Source organism: Phaseolus vulgaris, chromosome 9 (assembly GCF_000499845.2).
Source record: "Phaseolus vulgaris cultivar G19833 chromosome 9, P. vulgaris v2.0, whole genome shotgun sequence".
Lineage (NCBI taxonomy): Eukaryota > Viridiplantae > Streptophyta > Magnoliopsida > Fabales > Fabaceae > Phaseolus > Phaseolus vulgaris.
Window position 1 is genome coordinate 14,785,095 of NC_023751.2, and position 16,083 is coordinate 14,801,177.

The 16,083-nt window shown below is 29.4% G+C and overlaps 2 protein-coding genes across 2 annotated transcripts; one reads left to right on the plus strand and one right to left on the minus strand.

Annotated features, from left to right (window-relative positions):
- Nucleotides 1-858: 858 nt before the first annotated feature.
- Nucleotides 859-3,040, plus strand: LOC137823063 (uncharacterized). The gene is made up of 4 exons (XM_068628175.1): nt 859-1,125; nt 1,224-1,338; nt 1,507-1,621; nt 2,302-3,040. The coding sequence occupies exons 1-4, from the start codon at nt 1,025-1,027 to the stop codon at nt 2,862-2,864; spliced, it is 894 nt and encodes a 297-aa protein (XP_068484276.1). The 5' UTR covers nt 859-1,024; the 3' UTR covers nt 2,865-3,040.
- A 1,036-nt stretch (nt 3,041-4,076) lies between these two features.
- LOC137823062 (uncharacterized) lies at nt 4,077-7,813 on the minus strand. Its single transcript, XM_068628174.1, has 4 exons — nt 7,107-7,813; nt 6,608-6,796; nt 5,425-5,850; nt 4,077-5,285 (listed from the first exon to the last, which is right to left on the minus strand). Exons 1-4 carry the CDS (start codon nt 7,479-7,481, stop codon nt 4,311-4,313), a joined length of 1,965 nt encoding a protein of 654 aa, XP_068484275.1. The 5' UTR covers nt 7,482-7,813; the 3' UTR covers nt 4,077-4,310.
- Nucleotides 7,814-16,083: the final 8,270 nt, after the last annotated feature.

Here is a 16,083-nt window from a genome sequence, read left to right on the forward strand (position 1 = left end):
CTTCTTTTAACCTTTAAAACAATCTCAAAAGAAAACATTTCAATAATAGTATTTGAAATAGATAACTTTCAAAAAATTACGATATTTATTATAAAAATATGTATTTGTCAATATTAATTAATTATGTATATGAATATAAAACTAATTTTATTTCATGATGTGATGCCAAAAGTGATATAAAGGAAAATCTTATTATAATTTTACAATTTTTAAATAAATTTATCAAAAAATATTAGTTTCACGACTCTATAATAAAATTGTACTAATTTATAAGTGTGATGTGTTACAATATAATTTCAAAATTAATTTCTTAATTGAAATATTATTTTTTTCTTCAATTATAATTTAACATAAGGTTGTCAAAATATCCGCATACTTGGTTAACCTTTATTGCACTTTTTTCTATACAAAGAGATTTATTTTCTCTTTACCTTCTTCCTTATCGACCAAGTATTCTTCCATGTTAGTCATGGAGGGTTGTTGCTCTTATAGAAGGAGGAGCTAAAAAATGTAGGTTATGAGAACTTAGATTCTTATTACGCTGAGAAACATTGTTCAGAAGGAGAAATGATATATTGACAATCTGTTTCAGTATACAATCTCTAACTGATGATATAAAAAAAAGTATTTTTGTCATATCATATCAAAATTAAAATATTAGATAAAAAAAAAAGAGTTGTAGTAAATGTAATATATTTTTCTTTGAGAAATGTAAGAAAGAGAATGAAGGTTATTAAAATTTGAGAAAGAGGTTTAGAGTAATAGGGTTGAAAGAGTTTGAGTTGGGGTCACCGACAGTGTGAACAGTGAAGAAAAAAAGGGTGTTTTATTTTATATTTGTTTTGGAAGTGGAGAAGTAATAAAGAAACAACAAATAAGAAATAACAAAAAGCAATAACTAGAGTAGAGTACAACTTCACTTACCCTTCTTACCCACTCACTCACATCACACAAAATTCACATTTTGGAGTTTGTCTCTTTTCATGAAACAAACAGAGGACTCTGTTTTCCACTAATCACCACCATGCCCCGTTCAGCTCCCAAACCTTACGACTGCGTCAGAAGAGCATGGCACACTCACATACACCAATCCATCAGAGGAACCCTCATTCAAGAAATTTTCAGGTCAACAACCCTTTTCCCGATTTCCTTTTCTTCTCCCACTCAACCACACTTCTTCTTCTTCCTCTTATTTCTCACCTTAATTAAACTTTTTTTCATAGGGTTGTGAACGAGATACACAGCTCTTCCACTAAGAAGAAGAAAGAGTATCAAGAGAAGCTCCCCGTTGTTGTGCTCAGGGCAGAGGAAATTATCTACTCAAAAGCAAATTCCGAGGTAACCAACCTTGTTTTTTTTTTATTTGAAAAAAAGGAAAAAACATAAATTATTTGAGGGTTATCTGTTGCTTGAGGCGCTGGACACAGAAACATCTTACGAGGATAAAAACTTGTCTTGTGTTGAATTAATAGTAATAATAATAATTGAAATTATTTTTTTGGGCAGGTCGAATACATGGATCTTGCAACACTTTTGGACAGAACCAATGCTGCCATTGATACCATAATTCGATGTGATGAGCACACACAGACTGGAGAGTATTTGCGACCTTGCATCGAAGGTATTTTTTACTTTAATCAACTCTCACATCAAGTAAAAAATGTCGAAGCTTTCAACTTTTGTTCATTACCTTTTATGAGTAAAAAAGGAAACAAATGTAGTAAAATAATTTTTTAAATTGTCAAAAAAGTAATGAAACAACACTTATCATGTCTTTTTTAAATGATGCAAATTCCATTAAAATAAAATAAGACATCTGATTAGAAATGAGAGAATGCTTACCCTTAAGAAAGAGTAGCATTTTAAATTAAATAGAAGGATAAAGTAGACCTGTATATAGGGTATGTTTGAAAAGCCAATAAACTGTCATTTGACAGATTTTTACCATTCCAATGTAATAGAAGGGAGAGGGAGGGCATGGATTAGGTTACTTCCACTTGACAAATATGCAAACACATGTTTTGTTTGTTAGAGTTTTTGCCATTTTCCAAATTTTGTTTTGTTTAATCAACAGTGATAATAGTTGGATGTTGAAATGAAGTTGTGAATATATCTTTGTTGTTCTTTCTATTTTCTTTTTAGTCATTCCTAACATCTATGAACAAATATTTTACATTAGCTATTATTTAGGTAAGTTATTTTTGGACTTCCCCATATCTAAAATGCTCTAATTGGTGGCAATTGTTGCACACACGTGTTATATGTACTTTTCCTTCTTCTATTGGTATTATTATGGTTCAGCTGCTCTGAGTTTGGGATGCTCTCTAACAAAAGCCTCAAGGAGTCAACGCAACAACCAACGTTGTTACCTAAATCGCAACACTGAAGAGGTTCCCAATCTCTTTCATGATCTCTCAACAAAATCGCAATATGTGTCTGAGCATGTGGCTTCAGGCAGTAGAAAGCAGTGCGTGGAACATCTAGCACCACCAAATTTGTTTTCAATTTATCCTTTGTACCATGGTAACAACATTCAACTCCACGAGTCTGAACATGGATTCAAAGTGTCACATGTATCTGTTTCTCACACCAGTGGACCTACCCCTGTGTTTGGTGCTGAGAATGCCCTTGCCCATAACTTAAATTCTTCAAGTGGGGCCTCCCAATCATACATTATCAATGGGGATTTTGAAAATCCATGCACAAACATGTGTGATCTATCATTGAGGTTAGGACCCTCTTGTAGTGTACCATCCCCTAGTTTTGAGAATGGTCAGATTATGGAAACTGAAATGAAAAGCAAGCTAAATTGTTCGAACCCCTTAGAAGGGGTAAAATACGAAGCTTCAAGGACATTTCCGTGAGAGTGCAACCGACAACATTACAATAGCCGAAGTGGATTTTAGAGGTTTGTTTTCAGCCTTAGTTTGCCTGTGTACTAAGTTTGAGAAACTGTGGTCTCTCTCTAGACTAGACTTGTGTGTTAAGATTAATGCAAACTCTCGTTTTATCATTATAATATTAGAAATTGTATTTATAAGTGTCGGTCTTTTATGGAGTTACTAAAAGATTGGTTGAATGGCATTTTGATGTGTCTCAAAATATTCAGAGAATATAATCAATGGATACTAGATATCGAATAGTTAAATGATTTGGTGGAACCAGTGAAAATATATGGATTGAATGTAGACACGAGTCTTGGTGAAAAGACACAAATGAATCATTGTGTTTTTACGTATGTCCCCTCTTTACTTTCTTTCCTCAGCATTAGTATAATTCTCTTCCTTTTTTTTTTCCTTTTTACACTTATTCATCTTCCACCACAGAATTTAAACACGTTAGGGACTGTAACATTGGGGTTCATTGCAAACTTGATAATTGACACTTGCTTCTTGAAATATGAACTGGATGCTAAAATAATAATTCAAGAATAAGACAAACATGAACCAAGTCTGAGGTTAAAAATTGGAAAATCAAGAACAAGAATTCTTGCATCATCTCCCTTAACCATGCACAGTAAATACTATAAAAGGAAAACATCATCGTATGGATGGCATCTCCCCGTGGAAATTAAAAGACGGTGTGCGTTTTGGTGTCTTCGTATCTCTGTCTATATAATATTAAAATCATAATATATACATGGTAGACCAATTATAAGCGTACACTTTGTTTTTAGATGTATAATAGAAGCAAGAGAGATAGAGAGGGGAAAAAAGGAGGACAAATAATACAATAAAAAAATGCAAAGCAAAAAAAAAATAGACATTAAAAATAGTGTAAGTTTTAGACATTAAAAACATGAAATGTTGTGGACAATTGCATGGCATTTGCACCGACATTTCTTTCGTTTTTTTTAATTCAAACCCATTCAATTAGATAAGGATCCGAATCGAAAGGATAACGGTTGTATGAACTAATGATCCTTATACGATGTTCTTGATTTTCAATTTCAGTAAAATCAGTGGCGCATGATTTTAAAGTTTAAAAGTTGTCACCAAAATAGCGGTGCAGCCGCCAAAACTTAATTATTGTGAACTAGCATTTTTTGGTCCTAACAATTGCACAAGGACAATTAGTAGAGAGAGAACATTCCTTTCACGAATTCGATACTTTGATGTGAAGATGCAATTTCATTTTTCTCCGGTCTCGAATATCTAACCTAAGATTGTGACATGACACATAATTTGATATGTCCAAGGCTGAAAAGCATCAATCCTACAACTACAAAGTCAGGAGGGTCTTCAAACTTGAATAATTCTGCACAAGTTCGTTGGGTGATATATCAGAATAATATTTTGGTGATCATGCTTCTAATTTAATGTTCCACTTGATAAGAGGGACCACAAAGAATCAGTTGAAGTAGCAGAAGAAGCAGAAGAAGAAGAAGAAGAAGATGAAGAAGATGAAGAGGAAGAAGAAGAGCTATAATGGAAATCAATCTGCAATTGTCGATGAAGATAGGGGCTTGAAACACTCCATTTCCTCTCCTCCTTCTGTAGTTGCCAGAGTGGTATAGCAGCAAGAAAGCGTTTGATGAACTCTTTACAACACTCTTTTCCACGACAAATTATCTCACGACTTTCTCCACTTTTTGCACTCTCAGCACCCCTACTTCCCTTTGAAGGCTCCCTTTTTACTGTGTCTATTGTCTTATACATCAAACTCGAATCATCAAACTTCAATATGAATGCCTGTTGACACCCCTCAAAAAGCCGCTCCCCCAAAGAGTCAATGATGTAGTAAGCATCTCTTTCTACCTTCAGCACAAAGAAATGATCATTCCAACTAACTATGTAAATTCTTGGCTCATGATCACCCACCTTGATCTTTATCTCCTCCCAGATTTCATCAAAAGACATGGCTCCTTTTAAGCACTGAAACTTCTCAGGGGAGAAAAACCCCGTATACGATTTCTGAGGCAGAACAACAAGAGGTCTTAAATTGGCTTCAATGATCGTCTCAAGGTCAAAATGTTTATCTGGGAAGAGCTTCGAGTAGTAGTCACTGCTGCATAGCCTTCTCCATTCGGATGAACCTTGTGTAATGAGTTTCTCGAGTTGCACTCTTGTTGGCATACCATGGTTGGAGTGGAGCCAATGGGCTATGAGTGCAACTAAAACCGTGCATGCACTCTCACCACAAGCTCTTTCACTCATTTGGTCAAAGGAAGCAAAAAATGCATTGGTTTTGAGCTTTGCCTTCCCATCCCTACTTTTAATCTCCTTGAATTCCCAACCTTTTGCAGTGCCTTTCTGGTATACTTGTGGAATAACTTCGTTTGATTTCTGTCATAAGTAAACAAAAGCATATAGTAAGTAACTATCTAGTTGGTCTAGAAAAGTAGGGACCATTTGTTTTGCTTATTGCAATAATAACCAATAGTGTAACATAAAAACGAGGTTAGGAAGTAAGAATGTAACACACCGTGAAAGGACCAGGATACGAGGTTTGAGTTTGTTGTTTGTCAGTGGGTGTGTTAAAGTTCCACTCATTGAGGCTTCTATTCCTCTGCAAACGAGTCTTTCTCTCTGAGATTGTAAACCTCTCAGAGCCATTTGTGAGTGTTGGCCGTGTGCTGCGGGTTCCACTGTTATTGCTACCACTGCTTGTGTTGGAATCGTTGGATGAGTCATCCGAGTCAAACACGGGGGATCTATCCGAGTCACAAGGACTGGTTTGTTTTGATTCGTCAATCTTGCCATTATTTTTCCTTCCCAAGCTTGTGAAATGCTTTACTTTCTCTATAATCCCCTTTTTCTTCTTTGGCTGGACACTGTTTTCAAAGGGTCTTGCTGTCACTGAGTCACCCTTAGAATTAGAATCTCTCAAATTCAATAGTCTTAAAGAGACCTGTTCAAAAGAGTAGCGCGGTGAGATACAGTATTTTTCCATCATATGTGCATAACCATTTTTGCTATATGAGGCTGTCAAATTCTTTAAAAAAAAAACAGCAATAACAAAATGTTATTCACACTTCCTTCTCAACATTTACTTATTTATTGTTGCAATTCATCATTCTTATTCAGACTGACAAGTTAATCAGGGAGCTTTACTTGAAAATAATAAAGAGTTAAATTTAAAATGTTTTTCGTAATTATCTCACTGAAAATTGTAATACATAATATTTGTTATAATAAATACTTCTAAAAGCATATGCAGTAAAATTAATGATGTGTTGATGCAATATCCTTTTTTTCTCACAGCGTAAGGATTGAAAAACATAGTAAAAAGTATTTAAAAATGTGTACTGGTAGTGTTTTTGAGCCACAAATATTAGCCACTGACGAACGAATAACTTTTAAATAAAGAAACAAAAAGAAAAGACAAATCATTCACCAATCACGGTCAAATTACGTTATTATGAAAGTCAATTGGCATAGATATGAGGCGAGGAGAGTCAGGAGTTGAAACAACAAAATAGGACATAATCCATTCACGTAAACATAGAAATTTTGAATGGAGGAACCAAGACTTTCATTCTACTTTTGGTGTGTGTGCTTATGAAAGGGGTTTGACTAAGAAGGTTTAAATAAGAAACACAATTAATTGTATTAATAATTAATAATTACTAAAAAAAAGCGACAAGGAAAACGAGGATGCAGCGTACCAAAAGGGTAGCTTCTATGCATAAACCATTGACCCTCAACTTGATTGGAAGCCTTCTTTGAAAGTGATTATGAGAATTGGACTTCGTCTTCTTCTCCTCCCTCGCCACCAACTCCACCACCGCAACGCTCATTTCCGCTTTTCCGACCACCGTCATCTTCGCTTTCGCTTCTCCCCCACCTCCCTCTCCCTGCATTTCATTTTTAAACATTTCCTCTTTTATGAACAAAGACAAAAAAAGTTTATCAATAAACAAATTAACAGATTATACACCCTCCTCCATTTCTTCCGCTTTTTTATCCTAAAAATATCTTTGAAATTCATAATAATCTTAAAAAATCGTTAACATAACTGTTTGTCCTAGTGGAGGGTTTTATGTTAAAGAAAAGAATAGCATTCTTATATGTTATGACATTATAAATTTCTTTACAAACATTTTACGATGAAAAAAATGGGTGAAATATTAGTTAAACAATTCGATAAATAATGGTTGTTCTTACATATAAGACATGAAATGCGAGGTCGCAAACATCGAGGGAGTTGTCTTTGAGAAGGAGATGAAAAGCGCAGAGGTCGCGCGCATCCCATGTTAGAGAGGGGGATTTGGAACCGAGGGACCTACTGGAAGAGGTTGTTTGAGACGATCGTCGTTTTGAGAAGGGAGCGAGTGAGAGAGGTGTCGTTTTCGGTTTGGATGAAGTGGAAGGTTTTTCTTTCTTCGTAGATGTCCCTGTTATTTCGAACGCGAGCTTGTCGTTCGGGGCACCGAGGTTGCTTCCGAAGAGACCCAATTGGAGCTTCAATTGGGTAACCTTGAGCGCGTGACTGTCGTTGTGCCCCGAAAACCTCGTGGCCCAGCACTTCATCGGCGACATGTCCTCGTTCCGTACGCTGAACCTGAATGCTGTGTTTGGTCGGAGGAATAACCATGGATTGAAGAAAGGGGCTGTTAATTCGGGTAGTGACAGGTAGAATTGGTTGGGTTTGTATATGTGATGGTGTGGTTTTGGAAAGTGGAATGAAGAGTGATTAAAGAGAAGGAAGAGAAGAGAAGAGAAGAGAAGAGAAGAACGTGGTTTTGGAGTCAAAGCGAATTAGTCACAGTTGTGAGTTTCTATATTTCCGCGTCAGCGGAATGCCACGGTCTTCAAGAGTTTGCATCAACACACGCTTGCGGAATGAAGGATCAATTACTTTCTAATGTCTCAAATTCTCATTCTTTTTCTTTTTATACTCTTAATTAATTTTAACTCCTTCTAAAATCAACCAACACCCATATATTTTATTAAATTAACGATTAAAGTAGTGAATATTTATAATTTTAAATTTTATAAATTGCAGAACCTGGCACAGTTTGAATGATTTCAGGTACAGTGATGTGACAATGTCTCATTGGCTTGCAAAGCAAAGAAAGGGTCGGTTGGTGAAGAAGAGCCATACACGTCAACCTTTACTTTCAGATAAAAATCTCAGCCACCATGGATAAAATGCTTACACTTACACATTCTTCACTCCTCTGTTACCACAATTATTCATATATATAATAATACAATATCCCTCTTTTATTCCTACCATAAATCAAAAACTTGTAAAATTAATGATAATTATATCATCATAAGCACAATTAGTTTCTGATATAATAAATTTAATGGTGCAAGGTAGAAAAACTAATTTTATTTATTATTACGTATCTGTTATACAAGATGTTGTGAAAAAATAAAAGCATAGCGAATATTTTCAGATTTTTGTATTATTATGTGAAATTATGTGTGTCTTTTGGTATCCGATTAGGGTTGGATTTGGGGTGTTAAAAAGTACTGGACTTGTGTTTGGCGAGTCTTTGATTGGGCCTTGAAGAATACAAATGGGCCCATCGATAGCAAGTCCACACCATAGCATCAATAATCGCGTTAAAGAAAAGCACTCAATTGGTTACTACACACGCATTTTTCAACATAAGCCGTTTGAGTGATGTTAATATCTTATTAGAAGTAAATTAAATAATGGGGTAACAATCTTAAACCTTAAGACCAACTAACAGTGAGAAGTTTGGGTTTGGTGTTTGGGAAACTGAAGAGTTAATTACAGACATTTTTATCTCCCTATGTCCAATGTTTCTGCATCTGCCCTCTCTGCATAAAAAGAGACGCTATAAGATTAAAAATTATTTTTTTAATAAATATAAAGGGATTCTCATTATAATATTTTTTTTTCAAACAATTTTTTTCGATTCTACTCTTATTTAATATATATCATTTTATTAATATAATCAAGTATTTTGTCATTTCATATGAGTTATTTAAAAAATAAAATACTCTCCGGCTCTTCCTTTAATTCTTTATTTTAAGGCAACAACAGGGAGAAATGAAGAAAGAGAGAGCATACTCTCACACATTTACACATTAAATCTCACATATCAAATAAAATAACTTCAATTTTCAATAACTCTTTGCATTTTATTTCTTGTTTTTCAATTTTAATTAATCTAAAATTATTTTTGTATGTTAATTTTTTATTATCGTAAAAATTGAGTAAAGGAGGAAAATGCGGATACACAAGCACGGTTTTCCGATAGTATATATAAATATTATTAAAATACATAAATTTTTTAATGTCTCACATATTTTATCATATTTAACTTTCATCTTGATTTTATGATATTATTTTTTAAATTTAACTTTAACTATAAACTCTTTTAAAATGTTTTTAAATCAATAATCATTGCAACCGCTAATGTTATTAATAATATAAAAAAATATGCACTATTAATAAATTTTTCATAATTATAATTACATTAAAAAAATTAATTTCGAATTCATTTTAAAGATATTAATATTTAAATTATAAAGATAACTAATTTATTACATTATTTTAAAAAAATTGTAACAACAAATTTCTATCGTCCGTAATATCAAAATTGAATATATATAATTTTTAAGAAGTATTTATAGAAAAGTTTATGAAACAAATAAATACCAATATCTTTGAAAACTATCAAACTCGGACAATATGTCTATGTTAGGCACACATATTAGACACTCAGATTCGATATTCATAGAACATATATAGGTAAAAAATTTAATTCAAAAAATATTTGTTAGATTTCTGACAATTATAGCATAGTTCTAACACAATTTTAAAAATGATAAATACATTAATTTAAAAAAAAAAAAATTTATTATATAAATTTTTATTACGATTATAAAATTAAAGAACAAATCCTTTAAATTAATTATAAAAAACATTTTTCTATTAAAAAAATTAAAACATATTTAAACATATAAATTTTTATTATTAATTTATATAATTTATAATTATATAATACATAAATTCGTTTATATTTCAATCTTTATGCTTTGAAACTATTTACAGATTTGATTTTGAAAGAGACTTAAAAAACGTTGTAAATCCTCTATTAATTAATATCATTCACATGTGACTTATTCTTCCATGACCAAGAAGTCTACCCCTGGTACATTAGGTTACTTTATATAATTAATGTTATTTGTTTCATTGGTTGCTCATTTTAAAATCTTTATAAAGTCAAGTTAGAATAATATATTAATTTACTCACAACTTTCTCATTCACTGAATATATATATATATATATATATATGTGGTTAATTTAATTTTGAAAAACCTGATTATGTATGTGATTTTTTTCATAAATAATAAAATATATCATTTGATGGAGGAAAGGAAAGATGAGATCAACTAATAAAAATATATCAATAGTAATTATGACTTTTTTTAATAATTATTAATGAGAGGAAATGTGAAAGGGTACCAAGCGCATTGTTTAAATTAAAAAGTTTATTAATGGCTTTTGAAACATACCCGCCCAAATCATAACCACTGGTGTTTGAAGTTGAAACATTACCACTGCACCACGTAAGAAGAACCAACCAATAACCATGTCTGTTCAACACCTAACATCACAACCAAAAACTAATAAATTTACATCATTTCACAAACAACAAGCATAATCATGTCATTCCTCCATTTTTTTTTCCTTTGGGAAGGACATCCATTTATTGTTTTCTGGCTTTTTTTTTTTATTGTTTCCCATACATGTCTTCTTAATTTGAGTTCTCTTTTTTCAGATTTGTGATAAAAATTATATGTGAGTTATTGTATAAGAGTTTTTTTTTACAGACTTGTAATAAAAATTATAAATGAATTATTGTATAAGGATTGAATCACTCTTAAATGATTAATATTTATTTATTGTAAAGTACATGCCAAAATAAACATAAGAAGAAGACATTCCAAATTGCTAAAATCACCCGTTAGCTTGCTGAACACAAACAAACGCTCACACTGTGTACTTCAAATCTAATTGTTTGTTGGCAAATTTTCTTTCCACCATCTCCATGAAGGCGCCGATGGGTGCTGGTGGTGGTGACGATGGTAGCCTCGATGGGAAAAGACTATTTGGATATAGTTTGAAGCATTTTTCAACTTCTTGAAATACACTTGAATTTGTTAGGGTTTTAGACTATGAATTTCAATTATGTACAATTGTGTTACATTGTATGTCACATCATATATTGTTAATGATGGTAATGAAAATTTAACAGTGACTATATTGCATATTTTTTTAAAACAACTATAATCAAAATGGTAATTAAATTTAAAAAATTTAAATAACTCTAAATAAAGCATAAGTTTACCTTCTTACTTAACCTCAATTGCACCCTGCACTCCCTACCTGTCTTCCAACCACAACACTTTCATTATTTTTCAGTCGCCGCAATATTTGATAGAGCATTTTCATATTTGAGTGTGTAAGAGGGTTGACGAAAAAATTCATTATATTCAACGTTTCGTAATGCACAAATAAATTTATTTTTTTTAATTGGGTACTCCATTTTTGCACATAGCTAATTTTTTATGGATATTATGACTTTCAAAAATATGAAAAAAAATAAAAGTAAAAAAGAAAACAAAATCACCACTAGTAAAAATACCATAAAATTGACTTTAACTATTAAAGTTTACTGTAAAGCATCACCACTTGAAAATGAAAAAAATATACTATATTTTCCATTATACTCATAAGAGTATTGTTGAAATTAAAAAAAAAAAAAAATTGGAGGTGCAAGGAGAAAATATGGAGGTGACGAGAGAATTTGTGTTATTTATTTAAATCAAATCTCAAGATCCAACACAATTCTCACTCTCTGATCAAATCTACAACTGTTAATATTAATTAAAACATATTTTATTAAATAAATTAAAATTTCAATATATTTTAAAATAAAATATAACACTTGTGTTTATTACACCAAAATGACAAGTTTTTATAATAACCTATTTTGTTAGGAGAAGAAAAAAAGGGTAAAGAAATAAATAACAAACCAAACTTACATACATATATGATTAATGTCATGCTCGATGATTTAAATAATTGAATTGACTTGAAGTACATCATTTGGCCTAATTTAATTGTTAATTAAAGCACTTAATTTTGAAGGGATGGGTTTCATATATTATGATATTGTTGGTAAACCACGGGAATATAAAAATGTGTGTATATGGTGCTTTGCTTTTCTCTCTCAATACTCAATGGTATGTCTGAAAGAGATTTTTTATATGTAAATTTTAATACAATTCTTATAAGTTATAGTTAATTTATATAAATTAAAAGTAAACTTTTAAAAAATTACTTAATTACCAAAACTTTCAAGTAATGAAACAATAGTATTTATAAAGTTGTACAATTGTTAGTAATAGTTTTATTTTTCATAATTAAAAGAATACTTGTTTTTTAAAAAAATTGTCAAACATAAGTTTATATAAGGATCAAAATAGAGACAAAGTACAAGACTACAAACGGTGAAGATCAAATATCAAAAATATCAATAATAAATATCAAATTGAAATTATTAAATAGTTTTTTAGAGGTTAGGAGTACTTAGAATTTTACTCTATAAATATTAGGTTTTTATTTTATAACAGAGTTGAAACTTGTAAACACCTACATAAATCCTAAACCACCACTAAAAAAATTTATTAAATAAAAATTAATTTTATAGAAATTTTTTTTATTAATTACTATAATAATTAAATTAAAGACAATTTTAGAGACTAAAAAAATTTATTGATTTATAAATTAGTTTTTATTATTGATAAATAATTTTTAAATTAGTATCTAATTAATTACAAATATTTTAACTACCAATTATCTAGATTCTAAATTTGGTAAAAAAAATCTTGATAGTTAATTAAATAACAATTTAAAAACTATTTATCAATAATAGAAACAAATTTAAAAACCAATTATTTTTTTAATTTTTAAAGTGATTTCTAATTTAGTTACTATAAAAATTAATTATTTTTTTTCTCTAAAATTATTTTTTATTTAATTATTTTTTTTAGTAACTACTGTTTATGGATTCACGGGTTAGTACAATATTCTTAAATATTGTATTTCATCCTTTATATTCAACTGTTTTTTTTTATTTATACATTCTATATTTCTTTTATTTTTTTAACAAATCTTAAACATTTTTTATTGTTTAATATTAAAGAGAAATGTAATAAAGGTGTCTTTGAGATATTTATGTGACGTGGTTGATGATTTAATCTTGTTACCTTATCCTATCTAATCATGAGGTCATGTTTTAATGTTAGTTGTAGGTAACTTTATATATCTTTTGTGACGAATGCTAAGGTGGACAAAAGGCTCATATAATATACGGTGGACCACTTTTAATAACACATATCAGAGAAATTAAAATCAATAAAATTATACACTCACTTAAAATAGTTACTTTGTTTTAAAAATATCTTATCGGTAGCTAAGATCGAATGGTCCTAAAATATCTCATTATTCAGTACCATCTTTCATAAGAAAAATATGACAAAGTTAAAAGTGTATTAACACACGTAGAAAAATAGGTAATACAATATTAATCATAATATGTGTATGCTAATATCGATCCCAAAATTAGAAGAACGAATAAAAATTGTATAAATAAAAACAATAATCAACACAAAATATATTATTATTATAATATTTATTGTACCAATATATCAAACACTTACGTGAGTTTCGTATAACCTTTTGTAGATATACTCTTGAACGAAATTTGAAGTCCGAATACTAAAAGATAAATAATTGATAGAAAAGTGATCAATAATTGATAGAAATTCGATAACATTTTTTTTTATTTTAATCACGTATAACAAGATCTATAAGATACTTAACAAGATTCACAAAATATTGAGATTAAAGAAAAAAAAATATTCATATAAACTCAATCACATAGGTTAAGAAAAATTAAATACAATCACCTAAATCATCAATTCTTGAAATATCTAACGATTTAGGCCTTGTTTGCTTTTAGGTGAGGAAAACAGAATATTTACTATATCAAAAAAAAAAACGAGATACTAAAAAACAAAAATTTACAAAACACGAGAATGTTGGTCGGTTAAAAACTTTCTTCCTACGTTAGAAGAGAATTGCGAAGAAAGTAATATATATATATATATATATATATATATATATATATAATTATTTATAGTTTATATTTCTCTTTATTATAAATTTAAATTACTATTGTTTTTATTTAAAATAGGATTATAATTCAAACATATAAACTGTAATTAAAATTATAAAAAAAATATTTTTATAAAATAATATAATTAATAATATTATATATAGTAAATTATAAATATAAATAATAATAAATATATTTTTTAATAATAAAAAATAAATGTATATAATAATTATATTAATTATAAAAAAATAAAGATAAAAGTAATAATGTTATTTAATTTATAAATAAATAATCCAATTAATTTTTAATAATTTTTAAATATAAAAATAAATTTATATTTTATCTATTAAAAAAAATATAATTTCAATTACACCTATCTCTTTATTCACAAACTTTCACACATTTTTTATTATATTTATTTTAATCCAAACAACCTCATTTTCTTCACACTTTCTCTTCAAATTTCCTCTCTCTTCAAATTCACTCTCTCAAATCCACTTCCAAATCGAAACAAAACCTTAAAAAAAAACTTACAACTCTCCTGTGAAGTCATTTACTGTTTGTTTTTGTTTTATAAAACTTGCATCCAGATTAACTCTACTCCATAATTGATCATGTGCACCTGTATTGAACGTGGAGCCTCGTGAAAGGATCCGATCCATATAAAAATATTCAATTGTTTAGTTAACAAAATTATAAGACGTTGTTGATTTTTCATTTTGTGATGGTGTAATGAAAACTAATGTTCATAAAAAATATATTTACTTCAAATACCCAGTACATATTTAATTTAGTGCATTAATTTTTCTGCGTTTAACAATATTATAGCATAGAATGTAACTTGACAATATTTACAACATAGTAAAAATCTTATAAAACGTCGTTAATTTTTAAATTTGAAAAACTTTGCGTGGGTGTTGTTGTCGTTTACTACTATACTTAAATAGATAGATCCTCGTTATTATCGTCAATCTAAAAATACTAAACAACAACTTGTCTAATATTTTTTTCACGTTATTATTATAGTCACAAAGTTAGTTAATATAACAACAATACTAATTTAGTAGCATTGTGGTAGAAAATTGTTCCATGATTCTACCGAACACCTAAGAAAAGGTCTGAATTTTACGACCATGTTAATGAATTAGTATTATGACTTTAGAAAAGTGTTTGAACAATGGCGTCAAAAAAGTTGTTTTGTTGGCTTTTGAAAACTTGCACTTATGTTCTTCCTTTTCTAATTGGATTAAACTAATAATAATAGTAATGGTGGAATCACAGAGCTAATAGTCCATGGATTTAACCACTCAGCTCTCTTTGTGGGTTATTTTGGTTGCATTTTTTTATGTGCTTAGTACCTAATCAATTAATTAATTAATTAACTTTTTTCGATACAAGTTTTCGATAGAGTCAAAGGATCTTTCTAACCTGCCACATAACCCAAACCAGGGATTTGAACCCCAGATTCCAGAAGCTGATTATTCTAGACCAAATTATAATGGAGTTCAAGTTATTGAGGTGGATTTACACATGTTTTTTTACAATGGATAGATGTTAAAAAATTATCCAGCTGGCGTGACCTTGATTGCAAATATTTTTAATATGTATTTAAATTTTAGAATAAAGTAAATCTTGTCTTTATTTGATAAAATAAATTATGTTAATGACGATGCTGAAGTACATGCTTTGTGTAATTTAATTACATAATTTTCAATGAATTTAACTTCTATATAATGTTAGAAAAAAAATACTGATTATAAATCATGTTTACTCATGCTTAAAATAATTATTATGAATTGAATATATTTTTTTTTATAATGTATAGTTAAACCTTTGTAATAAAAAGAATTATTAAAATAAGTTTTTGTTAATTTTTTTTATGTGTTAAATATTTTTTTAACATAAAAATAAGATATTATATTAAGAAAATAATAATTATCAAATTATACACAATTTGCATGTAATTATT